This window comes from Amblyomma mixtum, chromosome 5, assembly GCF_055824585.1.
Source record: "Amblyomma mixtum isolate Tamu chromosome 5, ASM5582458v1, whole genome shotgun sequence".
Lineage (NCBI taxonomy): Eukaryota > Metazoa > Arthropoda > Arachnida > Ixodida > Ixodidae > Amblyomma > Amblyomma mixtum.
Genome location: NC_143016.1, coordinates 181,315,670 through 181,339,688, shown reverse-complemented (window position 1 = coordinate 181,339,688; position 24,019 = coordinate 181,315,670). Strand labels below are relative to the sequence as shown.

Sequence of the window (24,019 nt, the reverse complement as noted above, 5' to 3'; positions counted from 1 at the left end):
TTCCGCGTTAATGGTGGCGCGGAGTCTTCTACGGGCCTTCTACAAGGCTCGTTTGAAGCACAAGGCTTCCGCGCATCTCACCGGCATCTGCGGGAACCGCGAATGTTAGCTGCAACACCGCTCTGGTGACGTGTGGGACCGTCTAGTTAAACCAGCTTATACAGCGGTCGTAAGCTGCGGTTAATTCGTGCGAAGCATTCGCACAGCTGCCAGTTTGCAATGACAATGTGTCTTGCACTTTTTAACCTTCGTTTATTTCGCGGAAGGAGTGTTCCCGCTGAATGCGTCATATGCAGGCGCAGACACATGTAGATGAAAGAGAGCTGGTGTCTTCGAACTTCATTCACCCTTGACCAACCTGAAATTCGTGACTAAAGGCCGCGCAAAGCAACATTACTGCTCGGGCGTCCGTGCGTACATACACCAAGGTTAGTTACGCTTGCTATGGCAGAATAAAGCGCGGAAATTTCGGGATATGTTCCGATTATTTCTGTCGTAACCTGCCGTGCAGTGTGTTCTTCATCCAATTAATAAGGTTAGCATTACTACCCTCATACCGCACATTAGTGAATAATGCACAAGCGGGAGAGGTTTGTACAAACGCTCTGCATGTTATTTTCCAACCCTGCCTCTCGGTAGTGCACGCTGTTGACACCAGTCAAATTCCAATTAGCCGCTGATAGTTTCCATGCGTGCAATTTCTGGAGCACGGTGTATGCTCAAATTCGCTAAAAAATCTCACAATACATGCTGGGGGAGCCTCTAAAAGAAAGAAAAGCACCCTTTGTGTGGGGAACAAAATGTTTATTTCCTATGTACAGCGTAGTAAACAGTAAATAACAAAGCCTAGGAGAGAACACCAAAGAGATTTTCATTCATAAACAGTTTCACTTTACAGATGTCATAGCGTCATAAAGGGTCCACGCACCCAATCGCCTAGTTGCGAGGCACGCTTTCAATTGCGTCGAACGAATGTGAAAATTTTGAATATAGCATTTTGCAGTACAAAAAAGTCACACAAGGAATTTCAATTGCGACTGGAACATATTACTCGAAAAGCGTTGTCGATTTGAACTGCAGAATAATTACAAGGATGAAGAAGTGCTTGAACTATTTGAAGTTGTCTGTGATTTTTTTTTGATAAATGGATCACTAGCCGGTTGTTTTATTACTTAATCGCTCTTTTATTAGATGACATATACTAAGTGAGCAAGTTATAGATTAAAATGCATGTTTATAATATAACATTGGGTACTAACAGTAAGTATTTTACTGGCAACATGCTCGCACTTAGTAAATGTTCATAATTAGGCTTAGTGTTCGCATTTGGCGGGAAGAAGAAATATAAATTTGTTTTTGGGCACAAATAGTTCACCGAAACAAAGCCTGTAGTTTCTGACGACAAGCCCGGCACCCCATGCAGTCAACATATGAATTGATATGGATTCGCAATAGCTGGAACTATTGCGAATGAGTTTATACATCCCAGCTACCTTTTTTACGACACCCATGTAACGTTGGGAGGAACCCCTTAAGAACTCATGGTGGTGGTTTGCTAAACCTTCTGAGATCGGCAGATTTGTTTTCATTAAAAATTTCAAATTATACTAGTCCTGCCCAGCCATGTGAGGTGCACCGGGAAAATAAACTGTGAGCTGCAACACTTAAACAGCTTCACTTTCGTCCTCTGCAAAATGACAACGATGAGCAGTAAAAATCAAATCTTCCGAAATTGAAAAAATCTTTTACATCCCTCGTACAAAACCGAGTGGAACTAAATTCCCTTCTCTAATTGTTTAAGGACAGTTTGCTAATGCAAGAGACCTGTAAATATTTCGAGTGCACAAAGGCATAACAACAAAGTTCAGCAAACGTCATTGTGTTAACTAACTGTAGTTTCTCCGACACTAACGTTGGGCACCAAGCCAGTACTTCACGAACTGACATGAAGCCACACCAGTAATGAGCGTCAAGAAAGTTAGCCTGTAAGTTCATTTATCTTCACTGTCAGTTAGATTGCGCTTGTTTATAAAGGCGGGGAAGTTTTTCTGCTATGTTTGCAGATATTTGTCTTTACGCTTATGAACTGCTATTTTTAAGTTTGCACTACCTCGTGCATGATTTATAATTTTATAACAGCCTTATATTTTTTGGTCCATTAGCCATTTGAACTCTGACAGCTTCATCCCAAACAATACACCAGCATAGATGCACAGGTTAACTCACGTTTCGCTTCACTCGCGAACAGTGCATAAAGGCGCCATGAATAGTAGAAATACAGTGTAGTGGCGTTACAAAAGTACCGGCCGTTATGACTGGTGCACCATCTATAGGCAACTTAACGCCATCCACTCGTTACAGTGGGGCTACCCACCGTCCGTCTTCGATACTCAAAACATGGAGTTTCAGGCACGCTCATAGACGGACCAGACAAGCAGCGCTCCCCTCATGCTTCCATAGTCTTCCACTCGGATTTCAAAAACACCGCCAAAACAGTCGTTGACAAGGGAGTCTAGATTCCGTGTCGCCTTGTTTGTTTTCAAGCCACGTGGGCTAGCCCCTTCCTCACTCTTTCCAGATCATCAAGCATTAGCTTCGCAGGTGCACACTACATTGCTAACGTTTAGCCGTTCCATCCTGCAATGAGCTCTGGTCGCACGATCTGTCTGCCTTAAACACTTTTTCATGCATACGTGCTCATTAAGGGTCTGACGGGAGCAACGCAATCCACTTCGCCACTGCTCATTTCTTTAAGGCGTTTCGCTTTCTCCTGCCGTACTGGCCATCGGCGAAGGCGTATGCCGGATATCCGAGCTGCGTCTGCGACAGCGACTCGTACGGGACTGGCTGCACAAGGTAGCCCGGCGCCGCGGCGTACGAGAGCACGTTACCCGACGCCGAGGCTCGCCCCACGACCGGCGGGACGACGACAGGGTCTGCGTTGAAGATGGCGTTCGCGCTGCGACCGGGCGCCGTGCCGGGTTCGTTGGTCGTCACGGTGACGTGGAATCCCGTGGAGTCGGCCACGTAGTGGACGCGGCGGTAGAGCCCGTTGGCGTCCGTGTACCCGTAGGAACCGGTCTTTATGTTGTTGGAGTCGCTTTCCTCCTTATGGAACTGCTTGTTGCCGTACTCGTCAACCGTGTCGTAGCCGAAAGAGTATGGCAAGGGAGGCTGCGAAGAGGCAAGAGGAGGTTTCACTGCTTGGAAGAGAGGCGCAGAAGGAGCTGTACCATACTAGCAATAATTAACGGCAAAGGCTCTGTGCCCACTGAAAACAATATCAATGAAAACAAAATAAACATTGTGGGAATGGAGTATTGGTATGATCTTTTGCCTACGTTCTGTCTACGGGTGCTGTAAGAAATGCTTTCGCTACAGCCTGGTCGAACAGCATGACTCATGAACCGATATTCTGCTTCCTTGCAACCTCCTTTTGGGCTGGTATTAGAATTTTGCAAATTTATTTTTTGGATTACCAAAAAATTCTGGTGCCCGTAACTAAGGGCAGCTAAGGCTCATTTAAAACTCTAATCTGGGCGAGTTGGTTCATAGCTTGAAAGGAGTACGTACTTTCTCACTGACTCACTGCTCACTGCTCACTTGCTGCTCACTCGCTGCTCACTTGCTCACTGCTCACTAAGACAAGGCTCACTGACGGGCATGGCTGTTTGACTGCAAAAGCGCTAAAGGGTCCTCAGGGCCATGAAACAGAAATGTAGCGTCCCAGAACTTTCATATACATGATGGCGGTGACTATGACGATGCTGATAAATTTTAATGTCATCAGGGCAGCTTTGGCCAAAGAGCGCCAGGTCTTTGGTCAGCGTAACATGACATCAGATACACTTTTTCCACTGATTTCATCCAAACGAAGCCGAGCACCAGGGCAGGGAAAAGGTTGTGCCTGTTAGGAATCGGCCGGTAGCCAGCGGCACTGGGGATCGAATCCCGCACCCTCCGCATACAACGTGAATTCTCAAGCCACTTGGCCGCCGCGGAAAGGCTGCGCATACAATTCATGTCACAAAATTCGGCCCTCTTACAAGCCAATAATTCATTTAGTAAAACAGCTTTTCGTCAAGTTGGTTGCTTAGCTTGGACATAACTGCAGCTCGAAGAAAGACAACCGCATATGGAAGAAAAGACTCAAAACACGTGTCTGCAAACATGATTGTCCGTGTCTTGAGTGGTTACTTCCCTGTGTGGTTGTCTTTTTCGCGCTGCAGTTATGCCCAAGCCATTAATTCCCTCTTAACTCAAGATCCAACGAACACGATTTTTTAATTTTTTTTGCTTTAGTGCATACTGCTCGTTTCGTAAGCGAGGCGGAAACGTTGATGGCGGAGTAGCGTCGGTAAAAACTTTCCGCATTTGGAATCAGCCACCATAGTTAACCACAATTTCAATGCTTCTACTTGTATAGTACTTAGTGCAAAGCTACTGAACATCACAGTTAGCAGGCCACCATCGCAGGAAAAGCTTGTAAGTGCCTTCGTTGAGCTGCTTCGTTGCCTGCTCTGTATTTACTTCATAACTGCACTCAGTTCTGTGGTCGTTCGCATATCCATTTTACCTAGTGGTTCGGCTAGAACACACCGCAGCAGGTTCATAATCCTGGACGGTTAAGCGTTCGACTATGTAGCAAATAGAATGCTCATTCTTTGTTGTTAAAGAATGAGTGTTTTACACTTTGTCACAGCGTACACACACAGAGAAAAATAAAACATGTAATGGTGCTCATTAGAAACCTCTATATCGGTACCCTTCTCTCCTAAAAAAATTAAAGTGAATCTGTTTTATTTGGTCTTGGTTATGGCCTACCAGGCTATACGCGTCAGTTCGCGCAGGAGCAGCATTTGGAACACTACGACTCGCACAGCGCATCTTTCCGCATCGTAGGCGACCTTCGCGTCCTTGCTGCTGCTGTGTCCGTCCCCAGCATACTCGGCGCATGTCCTTTCCACCCCACTGCTACTATCAAGTGAGGCCAGAATATGCCAGCAGTCCGGGAACTGCCACCACCTTTGCCCACCACAGTTAATGCGCCCGGCCTTCTCCATACCATCATCGCCGAATGTGACGTCACATCTCACTGGCAATTTAAGCAGATGTGTCAGCGACAGCTCGCTTAATTGGCACGGGAGCAGTATTTTGAACACCATGGCACACACAGCGCACCTTTTTGCTTCACAGGTGTGCAAAAACGTTTCGCTTTATGGTAAGAAAAGTGATGGCGCGTTATTGCTACTGCTCCCGTGCCTATAAGTGGTCGGCGATATTGGCTGTGATTGTTCATCTATGCTGATAATGATATTGCGCTCCGGTGATGTGGAGACAAATCCGTGGTCTAATAATACACGTAAAGTTGGAGCATTAATTGAGCAGCAACCTCCCCCCTCCTCCCCCATATTTCGGTGCAGATGTAAACTATATCTCGGCTATTAAAGAACCTCCAAGCACGGTCTTTACAAACCGCGAAGGGACAGGCCGAGTTGGTCAACGACAATAAGGCTATTAAATTCGGCTAAAAGAGCATCGAGAACAAAATTGAGGCAATCGAGAATATGTTGGACAAACTTGAAGAAAAAAACAATGGTAGATGATGATGATGAAGGTGCCTCGATGATGAAATTGCCGGAATTCAAGTTTCGGCAGAAGTGAAAACAACTCGGCTCGACTCTTTACATTTGCACTTTAACGAACTTGATAGAGATCATGGCGTCATAAACATACTTTTCGCGGCGTTCCTTACTCACGCGAATCACAGGAATAGTCTTAGTCGAACGCAAAGGTAGCACTTACAGAAGTAATCGACAGCCTGCCCAATGCAGCAATCAAACGCGCTCATTGCATAGGTCACTACACGCCCGATAACTCTCGCCCAGTTATTGTTAAATTCCCCGGCGTGAAAACAAAAGACAGAGTAATTTCCTCGCGTGCAAAGATGAAAGAAAATTACATTTAAATTTCCGAAGATTTTTGGCCGCCACACGCCAGGCCCAAAAAAATCTCATTGAGTGCGCTAAAAGCCAGACCTGATCTTGCCCTTTCTAGTTGATAGACCAAACTAACCATGAATAAAAAGCCGTTCCTTTATGACTACGCACCAGGAGATAGCGACCAGCAGATTGATTCTGAACGCGTCCCCAGTTAGGGCAACGCGAGGGGAAAATGTTTTACTATCAATTAGAGCGCTTCCTAATAATCTGTCTTAGATACTTGCAATACCGACATTTCAGTGCTTACAGAACAGTGGCTGCATTCGCAGGTTCAAGGCCATGAGATTTTTCAGACTGCGCATTGTTTTTCGCTATATCTTTGTAACCGAATAAAGCGACAAGTAGGCTGTGTGCTCTTAGCCTCCCAGCGTATTCACATAACTACTGACCTAAAAACGGTTTACGCCATCATCGAAATAAACCACCAGAAGGTAGACATTTTTGTTTACTACCTCCCCCCCCCCCCCAACGCCTCCCCCCCCCCCTCCATCCACTCATTCATCCAACTTCCTAAACTAGGCAGATGATATCACTAATATCGTGACATCTCCTCATGTCAGAATAATTTCATTTCTGAACCTGCAACTCTACGACAATTTCCGTCGTTAGCCAATGAATTCTCGGACATGTGCTCTGTTTCCTTGTTTTCACAACTGGTTACGCAATCTACAAGAACTATGGAATCCGTTGAAAACAGAATTAGCCTTTTATTAACATCGCGTCCTGACCTTGGTTTGATATCCCGTACTCACCCGGCTTGAGCGACCACTCAGCACTTTCATTGAACCTAAATGTCTTAGGAACAAAAACCATTAAAGAATTAAAAACGTTACGAATTCACGTGAAAGGAAATTTCGTAGCCATCAACGCTGAATTCTGCATTTTTCTTGAAGTCTTTTCAACACACTTTGACTGCTTTTAGAATCCAGTCTAACTCGAATATGTTTGCTCAAATTGCTGAACTAGTAAACAATTACACATGGCATCGCACCTTCGCATGCAACTATAACGCTCTGTGGTATGATTTGTCTCAAGGCTTTGTCTAAGGAAAAAAAAAAGGCGTATTACAGATCAGCCAAACGTTCTTTAAGTGCAAAGGATACGACGTGAAATACCGGGACAAAAGAGAAACATACACGACAGGGCCAACCCTGGTCTTATCATGCATGTTTATCTTTTGTCCCCGTATTCCTTGTGAATCATGAACCAACTAGCCCGTTATTTAAGCATACCCAAGTAAACTAATTACAAACTGGCAGCGATGAGTATGTACCCTAACTTAATTAAGCCAAGGATGGCTTTCGTCTTAATGCCTTTCCGTCTATACTTAAAACTAACAATAAAAAATTCTGCCGCGTCATTAACCCAAAAGTGGATGACACCGTATTCTTGATTGAAAGCCCTTTAAAAGTTATTACAACTAAAGAAAGTGCGGGAGTAGTTAACGAAGTTAACTATGGCCGCACTAAGCAAGGGCAATAAGCAAATTGTCTGAGCTCCTTACGCACCTTGCGCACCTTACGCAATCGAAGAAACTCGCCGCGTGCCTCAAGGGAGCAGTTTTCTGAACGTTACTGATGGGCGCTTGTGGAGTGCTTCCCTAACGACGCGCATTTTTTTTTAATTTTCATACATAGCGCTCACTTTCTAAATTTCCTTTTCACGTTTGCGTCTTAACCCGTTGTGCAATGGCACTGTAGGTAACGGGCACATTTGTGTCTAATGCGGGGAGTCGTTTGCCTCGTAACGCGCAGCTCACGACGTGGTGAGAAAGGAATTTCAGTAAAAAAAAAGAAATCTACTCAAGCAAAAAGACACTTCCCTAAAGGAGTGCGTGAGCGCCATTGGCGAAAATTACCTGCCATAAAAACTCGGCGAGCAGCTACCTGAGAATGGCTCGTTTCTTGATGGGGGGGGGGGGGGGGGGGGGGTTGGGGCTGGCGAAGACCGCAGCTATTGAATTAGCTAAGCAGCCCTCGAAGCACGTAAACAGCGAGTAGTAGAGGTGCAAATTGACGAAATAGAAAAAAAATATCGATGCGGAACGCGGCACTACGTAATTACGGTACAGTGTCGGTCGTCATTATCTTTTTGTTCGCATGACTTACAAGCTGGATCCAGACGCTAAACGGATCTTAAAACAGCGTTTTATTGAAGAAGCGAAGCTTTGTAGACCCTTAGGTCAAATTTTATATGAAATATCTGTGTGCTCATTGCCGCGAAGTACACGGTTAGGAAGGTAGTCATGTTTGATGAAGGCTACTCTAATATATTGTCTATTGTAGGCAAAGGAATCAACGTTTCTTGCATTACTCGTGTCCAATGATGCGATGGGTACTATTTCGACCTTTATCAGAATTGAGGTTGCTTAAGGCCTGCCGTTCAGTTTCTTCGCTGCATTTTGAAAAACTGCAACGTATTGCCTCGGAGCATATTTAAAAGGTAAACTTTCTTCTCACTTCGTGATATGCGGGCGGAAAGGAGAAACTAGCCCTCGCCTCTTCGGTGGTGTATAACTGCATAACGCTGCTGACATGAACATCTCACGTGTTTTCAACGCAAGGCTTACAAGCGTTCATGCATGTCAGGAAATAAATCTGCAGAAAAAAAACAAGCTAATACTCTATTAAGGCAAATTAGCCGTGTGTTAAAGGTACTTCAAAAAATTTAATAAAGCATAAGAGATTTTAAGGCTCTAAACCAAGCACCACGAATACAAAAAATTGCTGCACGAAAAGCGCACATTCCTATGTGACAACGCCTGCCAGTTCGAACATATTTTGAGCGCAAAACATTAACTAGTGATATAAAGATCATGGTTAATGCTTGAACAGGCTGATAGCTTTACACCCCTAGTTTGATTTATTAGTACGTCGATAAAGCATCGCGCTCATTTCAACTAGCCGTTTCTTTTTCACGGGACACCTTTCATAGTGTTAAGCAAACGGTTTGGGAGCCAACTACGAACGAAATTTGTTAGGGACAACATCAAGAGTCATAACGAGGGTAGGGTGGGTTGGAAAACGAACGCGATTTCATAATGTCGTATCTGGAATTAAGAGGATAAAAAGGGACGCGGCCAGTACACGCAGTGCGTAGACGAAGTAAACGACAGTCTCTAATCTTTAGAATGTAAAGAAATATATACGCGTAGGAAGGGGGCAGAGTGAGGTGTACTGATGCGGTTAAGAAATTAGCGTGGATACAGCTTCCGCAGCTCATGCAGAACGCTCATCCTGAAGTGGAACGTTTATCCTGTAGTGGAAATGGCTGGGATGCTAATGATGATGATGACGCTTCTTGAGGTGGCTAGAATAAATTCGACACGCAAGAGATTTTGGACGAATAAACATTTGGTGCAGAGGACGAGTGTTCGCTCCTACACCAATCACAATTATTAAAACACTGCGCTCAGTTCGTAATCGTCAATTAAGGAATATGCAACTAAGCCAGCAAGTATCGGGTTTGCTATTTTCTCGGAAAAGGTACTTACGTAAACGGGTTCAGCTGCCGCTTCGTATCCACCCCCGCTGTAACCTCCCTGCTGGTACTCTGGCTGCAGGTAGTTGTCGTCACCTTGTGCGGACACGGCTGTGAATTCCAGCAACGCCTGCGCAGTATGAATATTACAGCAAAGATGCTTCGTGCCTTCAATCTCGCTTCGTGAAATTGCATTGCTTTATATCATGACGTGTACTTTCTGTAGATAGGAACGCCCTGAAAAGGTGAGATGACGAACATATTTCTGATGCCCCGAATAACTTAGATTGCTGGTTTCTTTATACATGGCTTGAGCTTATGTTGCTCGCCACTTCGCAAAAATTACCACTAAAAAAAGACGCCCGTGCGGAGCCAACCCATGAGGGCTAGTGTCACCACTATCGGATAATGGACAATTGGGGCAGCAGCTCTTAGTTGATTCATGCGCAGTTCTCTTGTTCTTAAGGGCGTGTGATAGAATGAAACGAAGCTGTAGATTTGAAGTGCCGTAATTAAAGTTAATGGTGCCTGTCAAGAAACTGAATTTTTCTCGACACAGGGGTTTCTGTCGAACCCTGAACTATATAAAGTGGAACGGCATCTGACAATCACCGACACACGAAAACTATATAACGAGGAACGGCCTCAATAATACATCGCAACTAGGACAAACTTTTCTTCAACTAGAACATATTTAACTCCAAATGGAATGCAGTCGGGAATCCTGCAAAGGAAACAATCCCGCAAAATTTCTCACTTGCAGTGCGGTGAAGCAGCGAAGGAGGACTGTGATGGCACTGCATTTTAATGTGCTTTTTGATGCACTGCTGAGTGTACCAAAACCCACTAAGGATGCGTAAATAATGAGTAACTAAATTCATTAAAAGACAAAGTCAGACATTATTCGCACTCAAGAGTGAGGGGTTGCGTTATGTATTAAATGTACGAGTATCGCGAGTTCGGGCTATCGGATTTTTTTCTGTGTCCTCAAGAGAAAACGAAAACAGACTGCAATGACGGCTACTCCAGATGCAACAGATATGTTATTTACACTTTCATGGGGCATCAAAAATTTCCCAATGTACAGGCATTTCTTGCGCTACCTTAGCAATCTAGAGCGTATTTCTCAACAGGGACTCGTTTGTGCCTGTGGACACCCTCTATAAATAGACTGGAGTTATTACCTCATGTCGAAATTCAAACTATATATGATATCTATAGCAGCACCTCACCTTCCAAAGCACTGAGATTATTTTACCTAAATAATTAAATACAATCACGACCTGCCAAAGAAATTAAAAGGATACCACGTGAACTAAAATACCCGGTCACCCAACATGACAAACTTTCAAACGCTGAACACGGTTGAAATAGGACCAGAACTACTCACTTGAACGATGAGTATGAACAAGCTGCTTTTGAAGACTCCGTATTTGGTACTCCCAAGGGGCGAGGACAGCAGAGGAGACGACTGCATGACGGCTCGAAAAAATCTCAAAGTGCTGGAGACACGTCTTGTGCGTGGGGTACTGTCCGCTGCTTCTGACCGTCGTGGATGCGAGCGTAGGCGTGTTATATAATGTGCCGCACGGCGAAATGGAGCAGCCGCGTCTGCCGCAGATTCACGTGCACGCACGTAAGCACGTTTCTTTTCTTGAGCCTGCGGACGATAAATCTTCCTTCCCCGACGCTTCTCGTGAGTTGCTTTCTTGGGTCCGCGAATGCACGGACAGCGCTATGAGGAGGGAAAGACATTTCGGCACGTTCCTTGTTGGCAGCAGAAAATACATTTCCGGCCCTCGTCGCTTTTTCGTGCAGTCGGCTGCGCAGTTCCGTCCGGGCCACCCGAGGTGTAAATGAGCGTGAATCCGGCTTTTCTTTTTTTTTTTGCCTCGCTTGTTCCGAAAGCTCTCATTTTTGGTATCACGTCGTTCCGTCGGCGTAATGCGATCCACCTCTTTCTTTAATATATATAGCATCTTGCACGATTTATATGCGTCCCTTGTTATGAGAGTCGGTGATAATATTTCTTTGGCGTGCGGCCTTCATAAGCGCACTACTGAAATGGACTCCCCTCGGGTCGTTGGCCGTAGTGGTCATTGTAACATATTCGCGCCTTATACAAAAGGTGGGGATGAGATGCGTCTTTTTTAGGTACGTTCGATGCAACGGCTAAACACATATAGAGGATCAAATTTATATTTTCTTGCTGAATTGTGACCCATGCAGAAGATTGTTCTTCAGTCGTGCGGTCGTTTCGGACCCTTCGCGTTCTAGATACCAAAACTCGCCATTCACCTTTATATTCATCTACTAATTGATGATTGCTAAGTGTTGCTCAGGAAGCTCCCTTGCAAAAAAGAATTTTCGCTCATATCTTTGTTTGGGTCGAAGAATTTCCGTTGTTGAGACTCGTGCTAGAAAAGTTCTTCCTAAAATTGCAGAGCACTTGTAGGCATGTACTCTGGCAGAAACGAACGGCAATAACTGATTTGCTTTTACTCACGTTGGCGTATTAGAAGTGCTGATATAGCCAATTCACAAACAGGATGTTTTCGCTAGTTTTCAATGAGAGCAATCGAGACATATGCAAGTTTTTTTTTCTCTGCTAAACCAAATACACTTATTTTGTTTTAGATTGCTTTGCTCGATGCTAGTTTCACTGAATTTGGTCATGAATATCAAACAACCTGATGGCCACGCCCCCTGCGAGTTCTATGGTTCTTTCTCTAAGTAAAAAATATCATATGCACTCACGGATATTGCAAAAAGGTCGCCATACATTCCATGCAGTGCCGTCACAAAACGTTTGGCATGAAACATGCCGTAATCGTGACTTCTCAAAATGGAGATCGGTTTTTTAAACGTCACTTACAGGGTTGGTGCTTATGCATCTTTCTTAGAGAGTGGGCAATAAGGCGAACTGGTTGAGAGAGACAACGTGGGCTAGTTGGTAGCAAAGACAAAAGCAGCGCAGTAGACAAGGACTAACCAAGGGACAACAAATGGGCTGTCTAGCGCTCGTGTTGTCTCTGTCCCTTCGCCTTCGTAGATCACGGTGCTATTTAGTTTGAAGAGAATGAGACGAATGCGCAAAAATTGTTTTTGACATATTTCAAAGCGGTCGTTTTAAGATGGATCAACGCGCGTAACTATTTACACAACAAGAGACAAAACAATAACACCAACACAGAGCGCAACAGATCGCGCTCAGTGTTGGTGTTATTGTTTTGTCTCTTGTTCTGTAAAAAGTTAAGCGCGTTGAAACATCATGAACAACTTACTGCGCTGAATTCGCGCCAATTTTGATCGTTTTAAGGCCATCGTTCATCTGAAAACCAGGCGTGGTCCGGTGGCTGTTCGCTGTGAGCCGAAACTCTGTGTCCGGCGTCGTGTCGCGAATATCTGCCATTATGGCAGGCTGAATTTCTGGGGTTCAGTTGGGGGGGGGGGGATATGTGTGTTGTGTTTTCTGAATTAAAGTAGTGATTTGCTGATGATTGGGGTGTACTGTAGACGCAATTAGTGAAATACAAATTAGATTAATTAGGTGGAAAAAAGTGTGTGTGTGTGTGTCCGGAAAAACTAGTTCAGTGATGTGCTAACTATTATTAGTAAGTTTAGTGGGCAAGCGCGGCCCATGCAGTGGCCCAAATTACTAGGATAAAACTTTGAGCAATTAATTGGAAAAAATTATATCAGCTTTAAAGCAATGCCGGAAAAAGCGGTGTTTATTGATGTGCTAATGAGTGGAGTGGAATGTAGAGACGTAATAATTCGGCAACATGTGACTGCGTGTGTGACTTCCGCTTGTAATGACCCCGGAGATACGTCACCTTGAGCGCGGAGCAACACGTGAGTAAGTTTCACACCGCCGGCGACGATCACGCTCCGTGTCACCTGCGCGCGACTTCAGCCATTTGCACAATGGATTTCGTGGCATGTACGCGCTCCCGGCGGTTTCGCTATGGGTGGTGTACCGTGAACGAGGGCTGGCTAGTCGTCTCAGTCGCGTGCAGGAGTTTCGTGCTTTGGGCCGTCATCGCTATCGCGTCCTGCTCTCAAAGGCGGAGCTTAGGTGCCCCTTAATTTTCGTCAACATTCTAATCGGAAAGCATGCATAGGAGTCGATTCTTCCCCAAAGTACGTACTACATACGTCTACTAAAAACAGACATTCTACCCTATAAGTACAGCTCCCGTTCCTCATAGAGAACGGCTTCTTGACATGGATATTCATTGGAAGGAGTGACGGTGAGGTTATATTGCTGCATTGAATAGGTTAGCCTAGTACGTATACCAGCGTTAGGTCCTATATTTTACAAATCATCAGCTCGACAAAACACGGGAGAAAGACAATACACCACTAGTGTTACACTCTGCGACACACGAAACCTCAATGACTTTTCCCATGCCATTAGGGTAAAAATAGCTGCAGCATTCCACCCGCATCATCATTCATAAGTGCGTCGTCCATTCCTGTCCAGCACGTGACTGCATGTCTATAAATCGTAAATATGCAAGCAGCATTACCACATGCTCACTTTTTGGCAAGTTTGCCCAAATTCATAGGGCCAAGAATACAGTTTACAGCTCTTAGCTTTGCCTTCCACAGTTGGCGTTTATAGAAATCACCAGTTAGAAAAAAATAGCTTGAATGTGTTCGATTTTGCTCCTTAGTATTTCGTTGTGATTTTTCATTTTTGTTGACCTATATACAGGATATTTATTAAGTGTGCACTGTAGTGATACAATTGCTGTTCAAAAGAAGAATGCTTTGTAAACATCCCAACACGCTGTATGTCTAGTTCAGTTCAAAGTATTATATCGCGAACCATACAGACTATACATAATGGAAGTTTGATAGCAATGATCGGCTTGCTTAGATGCTAGAACTTGGTGCAATTTGCTCCTAGTCACATACTTTTACAGGTAAGCGAATTGCTTGCAATTAATGTAATCTCCACACCTTTCACACTGCTTTATATTGGGAAGAAATTCAGCACAAAGTCCAACGTTTTCTTAAGCAAACCCCCTCGTGACTATTAACACCACGTCCACCAGGTTTACGAATGAAGCCCGCCTGAACAACGTTCGTTTAAACCAGCTGATCACGCTGGAGTCTTTCCTAAATGGAAGCAAATCATCATCATCATCATCATCATCATTATCAGCCTGACTACGCCCACTGCAGTGCAAAGGCCTCTCCCATGTCTCTCAAATTAATCCTGTCCTTCGCCAGCCGCGGCCACCATATTCCCGCAAACTTCTTAATCTCATCCGCCCACCTAATTTTCTGTCACCCCCTGCTGCGCTTGCCTTCTCTTGGAATTCACTCCGTTGCCCTTAAGGACCAGCCGCTATCTTGAAGCAACTCATGCGCCACTGTAATCTACCCAGGCCAAAGCACCCACAGACCTGTTGCCTTGGTTATCGTCGCGTTGCGTCCCTCCACACGTGTTGTCTCGCTTCCAGGCAGCATGACATGACCTTATTTCGATAGAGGCTAGATAGCACGGCAGCATACTCGTCAACCCCCACGAGCTGCGTGATTTAGATAAAAATATGCGCTGTTACGAAAGTAGGCCTCGCTAATACGGATAATCTGATTTATGGTCGAAGCTTTCTGTAAAGAGGCCTGTCGGAAATAACGAATCGTGAATGAAAAGAAAAAAAAAACGATGTAATTTACAAATCCTTTGCGAATAAAATAGAGTTGTGCGGATAGAGGAACCAGCGAATTCAACACTACATAAATGCATGGCGTAGTGAAGCACATTACTGCGGTCACCGTTGGTTTAAAAACATGCAGTGTACCTTGCAGCGCCTCACTGATAATGACGCGCATGATGGCAGACTTAGCATTCATGGAACAATTGAAGACAGAACCCTCACTGCTCCATGAACCGGCGCGTGACTTCGTATTTGTTATGGCGCTCAGAGCAGCATCGTCGTTGATCTGCTCTTCAAGTGGGCTTCTTTATAGGCGTCGATGGAGTGGCGCGACCCTGTGGTCAAACATTCTCCCATTCGCGGCACTGCTTTCCCCATAGATCGGCCTCGACGTCTGGTTCGCAAGCCGCCGGACGGGTACTTCTGCGGTACCCCTGCGGTACACACACAACACAGGACAATTACCACATTTACCAACGCAAACTACTACCAAACTCTTAGGCCATCTTGGGATAATTCTTCAATATAGCAAACGTAGCTGCAAACCTTTCTAAAAAAAAGCAAGACCCAAAAGTCTCGACTGGTATTTTCCCTCCATCTTTTTGAAACTCTTCCTCATCGGCCCACCACGAGCGAACATTCCGAATTCCAGGCTTCTCATCTATTATATCTCGTAATGTTCATCAGCTAAGCCATTCAAGCCGAAAAAAATTAGTATTTACCTTCATCATACAATAACTCTCCTTAACAGCAGTTCCAATGACTTCGTCTCTAAAGGTACAAATTATTCTTCTTTTTTAAAATTTCCTTGTCCTCAATGCAAGATTCGTTTTTATTATTAGTTAATTTTTTTACTTCGTATTGGATTAAACCCGATATACTTAGCACCACTGGCCGGGATACCTTTTTTTAACTGTCTTTCTACACCCATCGAACCAACGGTTAGATGGCTTACTGCACCAACTTTTTGAGCTATTCCCAAAACCTCCAAAGGGATGTTATAGAAAAGAAAAGCATGTCCACCTCTTCATTTTGTTTGTGATAGATGAATATGATTTCATTGCTGTTAGGAATAGCGATGGAAGGCCTTGAAAACACATTTCAGTGCACGAGATCATTGAGCATTGTGGGCGCGCACTACGGCAAGTGGAACGATGCGTGTTCTTGCACGTAACATAGCCACTTGAAAGCGTGTATGAAGTCTTTCTGCTCAAGCGCAGACTGTTTCAGCAGCCCTTCCTCTATTTTCTCTCGATGACATGACGACAAGCAAGGTCACTGACGACACTGAAAGGCTGACGATGAACTGAAACGATTTGTTAGGCGTAGTTGCTTGCCGCAAGCAGAAAACAATTCACAAAGGTGCAGCAAGTGCGCAAGGCCGCAGTCAAAGGTCGATCGATTTTGGCGGTGCTTTCCCGATAAAGCGCCTAAAACACTGGTCGCATCTGGCGTCGCCAGTAAAGTGATTACGGAGCATGTGTCGCCGGCTATAACCAAAGGAAAAAAAACAATTAAGAAAGCAAGCAGCTCTTCGCGGCAGTATATTTGATTCTATCACTCGAGGTTTTCTATTTATTGTTGTTTTTACAAACGCGAAAAATGTATACTGACCCCATTATGCTTTAAGCGAGATTCTTTATTAGCGAGGCGTGAATGAAGAGAAAAACGCTTTCTCCTCAGAAGAAAAGTAGATAATTCAAGCCGCCTCTACAGAACGGGTAATACGACATGAGTACGACATATGCAGGTGCCGAACAAATCGCAATAACCTCGGGGCAGAGCTCCAGAGGATGATGGACTGTTAAGAAATATAGCTTGTGTAACGTCTCGAAGGACTATAAGAGGTGCCGTAGTGGAAGCTTCCCAACTAATTTAAACCATCCGACGTTCTCTAACCATCTCGGGCATCGCACAGCAAAAGGGCCTTATTGCATCTCGTCCCCATTGCAATGGAGCAGCCGCGGCCGGGATTCAAACCCGTGGTCTCGGGGCCAGCAGGCGAATGCAAGCCCCTTCAGCCACCGTGACGCGTGCCGCCGAACTTTTGTTTTTTTACAGTGGACTGAAAGGCCCCCTCAGAGGTGTGTACATGAGGAGAAGAGACAATTCATACACTAACCCTGAAAGAAATGCAAACAGAAAGCCTCTATTACAAGGAAGATACAGCTGCACGAAATTAATCAAAATCATTGTAGGCGCTACGCTACTGGGCTGCTCATTTCAGAGCTTAAAAAGAGGCCGCTTTTTATTGCTAACCACGAAATATTCTACGAAAACATACTTTCTTGCAGGCGGACACCACCATGTCGTATCTCAAAGCGCGATCTAGATGTGCACTGACCCAGGGTGCCAGTTATGAGCAACTTTTTCATCGTCCAATGCTAATTTACCCAATGCACGCCGGCGGCATATGCTCAAGAGCTGCGGTTAGAGCAGCAGTGTTGTCAATGGCAACGAGTATTGCTTTAGTGCCTTGTTCCTGCCTCAACATTGTACACACCAACTTATGCAGCGCACATCTCTCTGCTACTATCGCCGCATAGCTGAAAGCATGCATATTAGTTTGATAGTAGTATTAGTTGATAAAGAAAACGATTGGCAACGCACAGCGCGAGAGTGTGTTGCAGTTTAACACGAGGCGTGTTCGGCTGCGGCGATAGCGTAGTGCACTCGCGCAGTTGCCATCGAAGCTGATCTGTTCGCGCCGCGCGGGTTTGAGTCCAAGTCACGGATATTTATTTTATTTGTTTATTTCACTTGGCCCAAACCCACAAACACTGCAAGATCTCGCTCGGGATTTTTGCGACGCAATAGGGCTTTCGCACTAAGAGCAAAAAGCAGAGATGAAGATTTTGCCTTGTTACTCCTGCAAATGGTACTCCTGCAAAGTGCATTTGTATCGTGAATTTAGCATTTCTGTTTCTCGATTTATTCTTTTGTATAATTGATTTATAATTTTATTTTAACACCTTAAGAGCGTGTTTATTGTCTACAGCACCTGTTTGGTTTTGCACTGTATGCCCACCCTGCTAAGGTCTTGTAAAAGATTACAATATCAATAAATATAAAATAATTTAAATGATCAGTGTATTGAGTTATATGTGATTCCTGGCAAATTATAGTCAGAAGGTACACTGCACAAATGGATTCTGGTGTTTTTTCTTACAATCATTCCGTTGTCTCTTCCCTATTCACACGTTTGCAAAGAGAACTATGTTTGTTCGAGGAAGAAAAAAATACATGAATTCCAATCTTAGGACCCATCTTCTGGAGGTTGTGGGACACACCATGCACATAAAAAACAGCAACTGCTCGCGCTCGAAATTTTAACAGGCGACGCAGGGACACCGGTCGATCGCGCACAGTGGTTGTTCCTTATGAGCATGGTGTGTCCCACAAGCTCAAGAAGATAGGTGGTAAGGTTGGAGCTCGTGAAATTTTTTCTGCCCCGAACAAACTTGGTGCTCTGTGCAAACGTCTGAATAGGGAAGAGAGTGGACGGCATGAATGTAAGAAAAAACAGCAGAAGCCATTTGCCGAGTGTAAGCAAAACGTTGTGTAGGAAATTCCGCTTTCCTGTGGCAGGTCCTATGTAGGGCAAACAGGAAGATGTATTAATGACAGGTTACGCGAGCAAGCTAAATCTCAAAATGCACTACGGTGTCCAACTTAGTCGTTCACCGCACCAAATGCATACACTCTCCGCTGCTTGACAAAACGCGCATCATCAAGAAATATTTCAGCCAGCATGCTCGAGAAATCTGGGAAGCTTTTATCATCAATAAGAAAGATGACAGTTGCGTCAGTGCGTGGTCTATTACATTACTTTAGAAAGAAATCGCTCCTCTTGGGCATCAGCCCTGATACTCACCAGCCGCCTCCCCGATGTGCCTTTACCCCTGTTGGTGTCGCTGTTGTTTGTTTTCACCAGTTAATTCCCTTTTTTGATGTCTTGTCGCCCCCTCTTCCTCCTTTCAAAATGACCACGTGCCATTCACCTCGACACATACTTTCATTTCATCCTTGACACGCGCCTCTGTTCACCTCTAGTCAAGTTTCTTTTGTCATTAGTTGAGCACATGCCTTTCTTCTTCGCCATCTTTTCGCAAAGCAAGTTGAACTTGTTTATCTTGATTGCGGGGTTACGGTATGTATACATATCTGTATTTCTGAAATAAACGCCAGTTGCTAGTCCGGGCCTCTGTTGTGTTTTCGCTCCGTCTTGTGTTAGCGCTGTTCCTAGTATGATTGTAGCATAAAGTATGATTCTATATATTGATTGATTGTATATATTGATTGTATTGTGGATTGTAGTATGATAGTATGATTGTAGCATAAAGGATCACTTCAGTCGAATGGTTGTTAATTTAAGAGACGTGTATGCCCAGACTGAGTACGAACCGGAGTGGCACTCACTATTAGTGATGTGCTCTGCATTGCCCCTTTTCTAGTGTATGTCTTTTGAATATGTATTGATTGCCACTGTTTTCATAATGGCTTGTATATAGTTCATGTACATAGAACATAACATCACTGTAATAAATACCATGTCGAAGAAAAAAAAAAGTATGATTGTAGCATAGTGGTTAGCACGCTCGGCTATGGAACGGAAGGATGGTGATTCGATTCTCGCCATGCAGAACATTTTAGATTTTTTTTCTGGTTAATCACTAGTTAGTCATGACTTGTGACTAGTAATGACCAGTTATGACTTTCACTTCAAATTTACCAGGATTTTGTCCCCTGGAAGCCATCCTGGCTAGAAAGCAGGCATGTTGTTTAAGCCCCGAACTTTAGTGGAAAAGCACTATTCCATTGAGTATACCCCAAGCAAGATCTTGTGATTTTTCTGGGTTGCGATGTTTTTAGGTTTTTGCCAAGTCAAATAAATAAATAAGAATAAATAAATTAAATACCTGTGGCTCCTACTTAAAACCACCGCGGCACGAGTGTATCACATTCGCTGGCCATAGCGCGACAGCAGCAGGCAATCGCCGCGGCCAAACTCGCCTCGTGCCAAACTGCAATACACTCTCACTCTGTGCATTGCACATATTCATCAACTAATACTACTATCAAACTAATATTCGCGCCTTGTGGCGGCAGTGACAGAAAGATGTGCTCTGCATGTGTTGGCGTGGACCACGCCTTGGCAGAAATAGAGCGCTTGAGCAATCCGCATTGGTATTCTCAACATATCTGCAGGAACGAGGCACTGGAGTATAGGCCGCCGACGTTACATTGGCATTGGCGAAGATAAAGTTGAAGGCACGCATAACTAGATTCCTGTGTCTGTGGACACATCAGTTGCGCTTTCTGGTACGTGGCGATGATGTCCACCTGCAAAAAACTCTGCTTTCTCGCAATTTTCTTCCTTACTAACGCTGAACCATCGGACATTTTTGCGCGAAAGCAATAATCGGGTGGTTCAGACCATACAAAAATGGTATGTTGTATGTGTTCCACGCTAGCATACAAAAAACAAGCAGAAAAGAATAAAAGGGTACCCCCATAGTTGAATGCGCCCAGCACAATGGTGGCCACCCGCCCACCGAATTAGGGCCATCCCTACCACCAAATTTAATTTCAGCCGATTTGGACCAAAATTGGGAGTTAAGCTAATTTAAAGCATGGCTAACAAAAAAAGACCAAAAGCCCGTGATTTCGTATTGAATACAGTATTGTACCCAATCTGTGTCATTTTATAGTGTATATAATGTGCTCAACAATTTTACATAGTGTGGGCGTTAATGATACTGGTCTGTAGTTAAAACAGCCACCGCGATCACCGGATTCTTTGATGTGGATGACGTGCGTGAATTTTCAATAACAGGGCAGAGTACCCTCTATAGATTGCTTAGATAGATTACCATGAAGAACCAATGAATTGGGGCCAGTAAATATTAGCAATTTAGTAGATGTGCCGCAAGAATTAGGACTCAACATTTTAGGAACGCGGTCAGTGACTCTTAAATCTCTCTCTGGAGATACAACCAGTCCGGCACAACAGCACACTTTAAACATGGCGGAACCTGACGGGGGTATGTTCCTTTCAATGTAGTAAAAACATTCTCTGCTAAATTGTTGGTTAAAGCGAAAAACTCAGTGAAAAGCTGTCCCGCAGCGTTTTCGCTGCTATCTGACATTGCAAGCGCAGTGTTCACCAATTAGCGTAGCGTCTTCGTGAAAGTTCCGGGCAGGGCCATGTAGGCAGCGGAATGAGCCGCCATTGTGGCTCACGCCAATGCTTCAGGTCTCTCCAGAACCAGCTGGCAGCGGCGTTGACGATTTCAACGCAAGTCAACCAGCAACACCCGCATAGCAACGCGGGATGTTTTCTCCTGCTTGAAGGGGCTGCGCTTTACTCCTGAATTCACCCTTCCAGGTTAGGGGTAGGGGGAAACACGAATACATGCAAGCCTGGCACAGGGGGAAGGCGAGAAAAATCTTTAGGCTCGAAACACAGACGACTGGAAGTCACTGTTGTAACTGACTTACTTCGTTCTTCGTTTTATTACTAAACGTTTCAAGTACATTCGACGGCTGTCGTTTTACCCAAAAAGCGTCTTTACAAGAGACATGCAACGATGTATGGTTCGTTAAGAGGTAATCAAGAGTTCGAACACCCATGCGCTCGTTGGGGCCTCCCGCTCGTTCTGCAGTTTTCTCTTACACCTCCGAAAGGAAAGGCTCTTTGCTCGCTTCGACCTATCGCCCCCCCCCCTCCCTCTCCTCCTCCTACGTTCCCAGAGTTCCGTCGACCGAGGGAGGAGACGCCGCCGGCCAGAAAGACGCTGGAGGTGTCTGGTTGACGTGTCGCTAAGTCGACTTAAAGAAATATCAAAAGAAGAATCACCCAGGCTAAACCAGTGGCGCTCCTAAGGAGGGGGAGGGGTGCCCCCCCCCCCCCCCCAAATAAAAGCCTTTGCACACTTTACCGAACGTCCGTTTTCGGTCTCTCATAGTGCGAGATGTGATTTTTGACGTAGAAATAGAAAGCTTTTTCGTTTCTGAAGCGTCAAGACCTCTCCTGCTTTGTACGTTCACCGTATCAGCCGCTGCCTTATTTCATACAATTCTACGTTCTACACGTTTGCTTGTTTATTTATTTTAGTACCTCAATGGCCGCAAACAAGGGGCATTACATGAGGGCTGGGCTTGACAGAAATATCAACGAAAACTAACATATTCTGTACAATGCCAACATGAAGGTTCAAAATACAAATGAAACAGGCAAACAGCTCTGAAAATCATAACACTGAAATGCTCTCAAGTACAAAAGAAAAAATAAGACAAGAATAAAAGACAGGAAGAAGCGCTGAATGGAGGGTAAGAATTCAATAACCGATCACAGAACACTAAAAACCGCATAGTAAAACAAAGTGCAATAGGTCAACGTTAGAGGGGAAAGGTACACAGAAACTAAAATGCGTCTAAAGATTTAAGGTTATCTTTGAATACAAGCCTGTTTTCTATTATTAAAGCGGCATTGGGAAGGCCGTTCCAATCTTTTGCTATTCGGATGAAGAAAGACTGCGCAAATGTTTCTGTTTTTTGGGCAAGGGTATGACACCTGCTGATGCTTTTTGTGAGAAACTGAAAACAGGGAGTGTTTTTTAACGTAGATGCTTAACGAAAATGAATAGTATAAACGATGAAAAAGGGCTAAGCTGGCTAGTTTTTGACGCTGCTTTAATAATGGCAAGCTGGATCGGTTCTTCAGATCGGTGACACTTGTGTAGGATGAATAATCGGAATGAACAAATCTAGTGGCGTGATTTTGATAGTTTCTATGCTTTCAGAAAGGTAATCCTCATGTGGGTTCCAAATGGCGCCTGCATATATTAATTTTGGCCGCATTAATGTGGTGTAGGCTAGTAATTTTACATGTGCTATAGGGCAAACTTCATTGAGCGATGAAGATAGCCAAGGGATCGGCTGGATGCTGTAGTGATGTGGTTGATGTGCGTTGACCACGTAAGGTCGTCAGACAGGTGTAATCCTGTAACATAGCCGCGGCCGATAGGCCACGGCAGGAACGGAACGAGCGTGCACGCCTGGGAACAAGACAAGCGAAAACCAACGTTTATTGCAACAGAGGGTGATTATATAGTATTCCAGGGGAGAGGGGAAATAGAAAGGGGGGACATGGCGAGGTACAAAGAAAGCTTCACGCTTGCGCAGTGTGTAGCCCGCACAATGACACAGCGGCCGATACAACACTTCTTCCTCCTAAAATCGGTCAACTGGTTTCCTCGTCCTCGTCGAGCGTCGGAAGGCTTGAGCGGGTTCGCTTGGCACTACTGCTCCGGATGACGGAAGTGCCGGGAATGCGCCGTCAGCATGATGATCCCCAACTGCAGGCGGCAAAGTAGATCCTTCCAGTCTCATATCGAGCTGTGATGCAGATTCCTCTGGCCTGAATGTATCGCCGTCCGGGCGCGCGTCTTCCGCAGTGTCGGGTGACTGTGTTTCTGTAGCGCCGTCGGGGTGTGCCTCTTCCGCAGTGTCGGGTGACTGCTTTCCTGCATGCCGAAGACGTACCTAGTCCACGTGCCGCCGGACAATTGCTCCAGGTGTTTCTACTGTAACCATTCTGGTGCCAGAAGTAGATTTCACATGCCCTGGTATCCATTTGTCTCCTGTCCCATAGTTGCGAACGTGCACACGGCTCTTTAGTTGGGGCAGCCACTCCTGGCTGTCAAACGGTGCGTCTCCACTACCCTTCGGGAAACACGTATCCAGGCGCGATCTAATCTGGTATCCTACACTCTAAGAACTGCTACTCCTCCATTAAGAGTAAAAGAGCCTCGCTACTCCTGCAGGTCTCAATCTACTCTCTCTACAAACGAGAAAGAGTGA

General features: G+C 44.9%; 1 protein-coding gene across 1 annotated transcript; it reads right to left on the bottom strand.

Annotated features, from left to right (window-relative positions):
* Window positions 1-2,742: 2,742 nt before the first annotated feature.
* Window positions 2,743-10,959, bottom strand: LOC149344993 (uncharacterized). The gene is made up of 3 exons (XM_089542706.1): window positions 10,873-10,959; window positions 9,496-9,612; window positions 2,743-3,174 (listed from the first exon to the last, which is right to left on the bottom strand). Exons 1-3 carry the CDS (start codon window positions 10,957-10,959, stop codon window positions 2,743-2,745), a joined length of 636 nt encoding a protein of 211 aa, XP_089398832.1.
* Between the last annotated feature and the right edge of the window lie 13,060 nt (window positions 10,960-24,019).

Coding starts and splice junctions, on each gene's coding strand:
- LOC149344993 (XM_089542706.1), bottom strand. CDS start 10,959: ATGCAGTCGTCTCCTCTGCTGTCCTCGCCCCTTGGGAGTACCAAATAC. Junction 9,613..10,872: donor TGTTCATACTCATCGTTCAA/GTGAGTAGTTCT, acceptor CATACTGCGCAG/GCGTTGCTGGAATTCACAGC. Junction 3,175..9,495: donor CGGCAGCTGAACCCGTTTAC/GTAAGTACCTTT, acceptor GCCTCTTCGCAG/CCTCCCTTGCCATACTCTTT.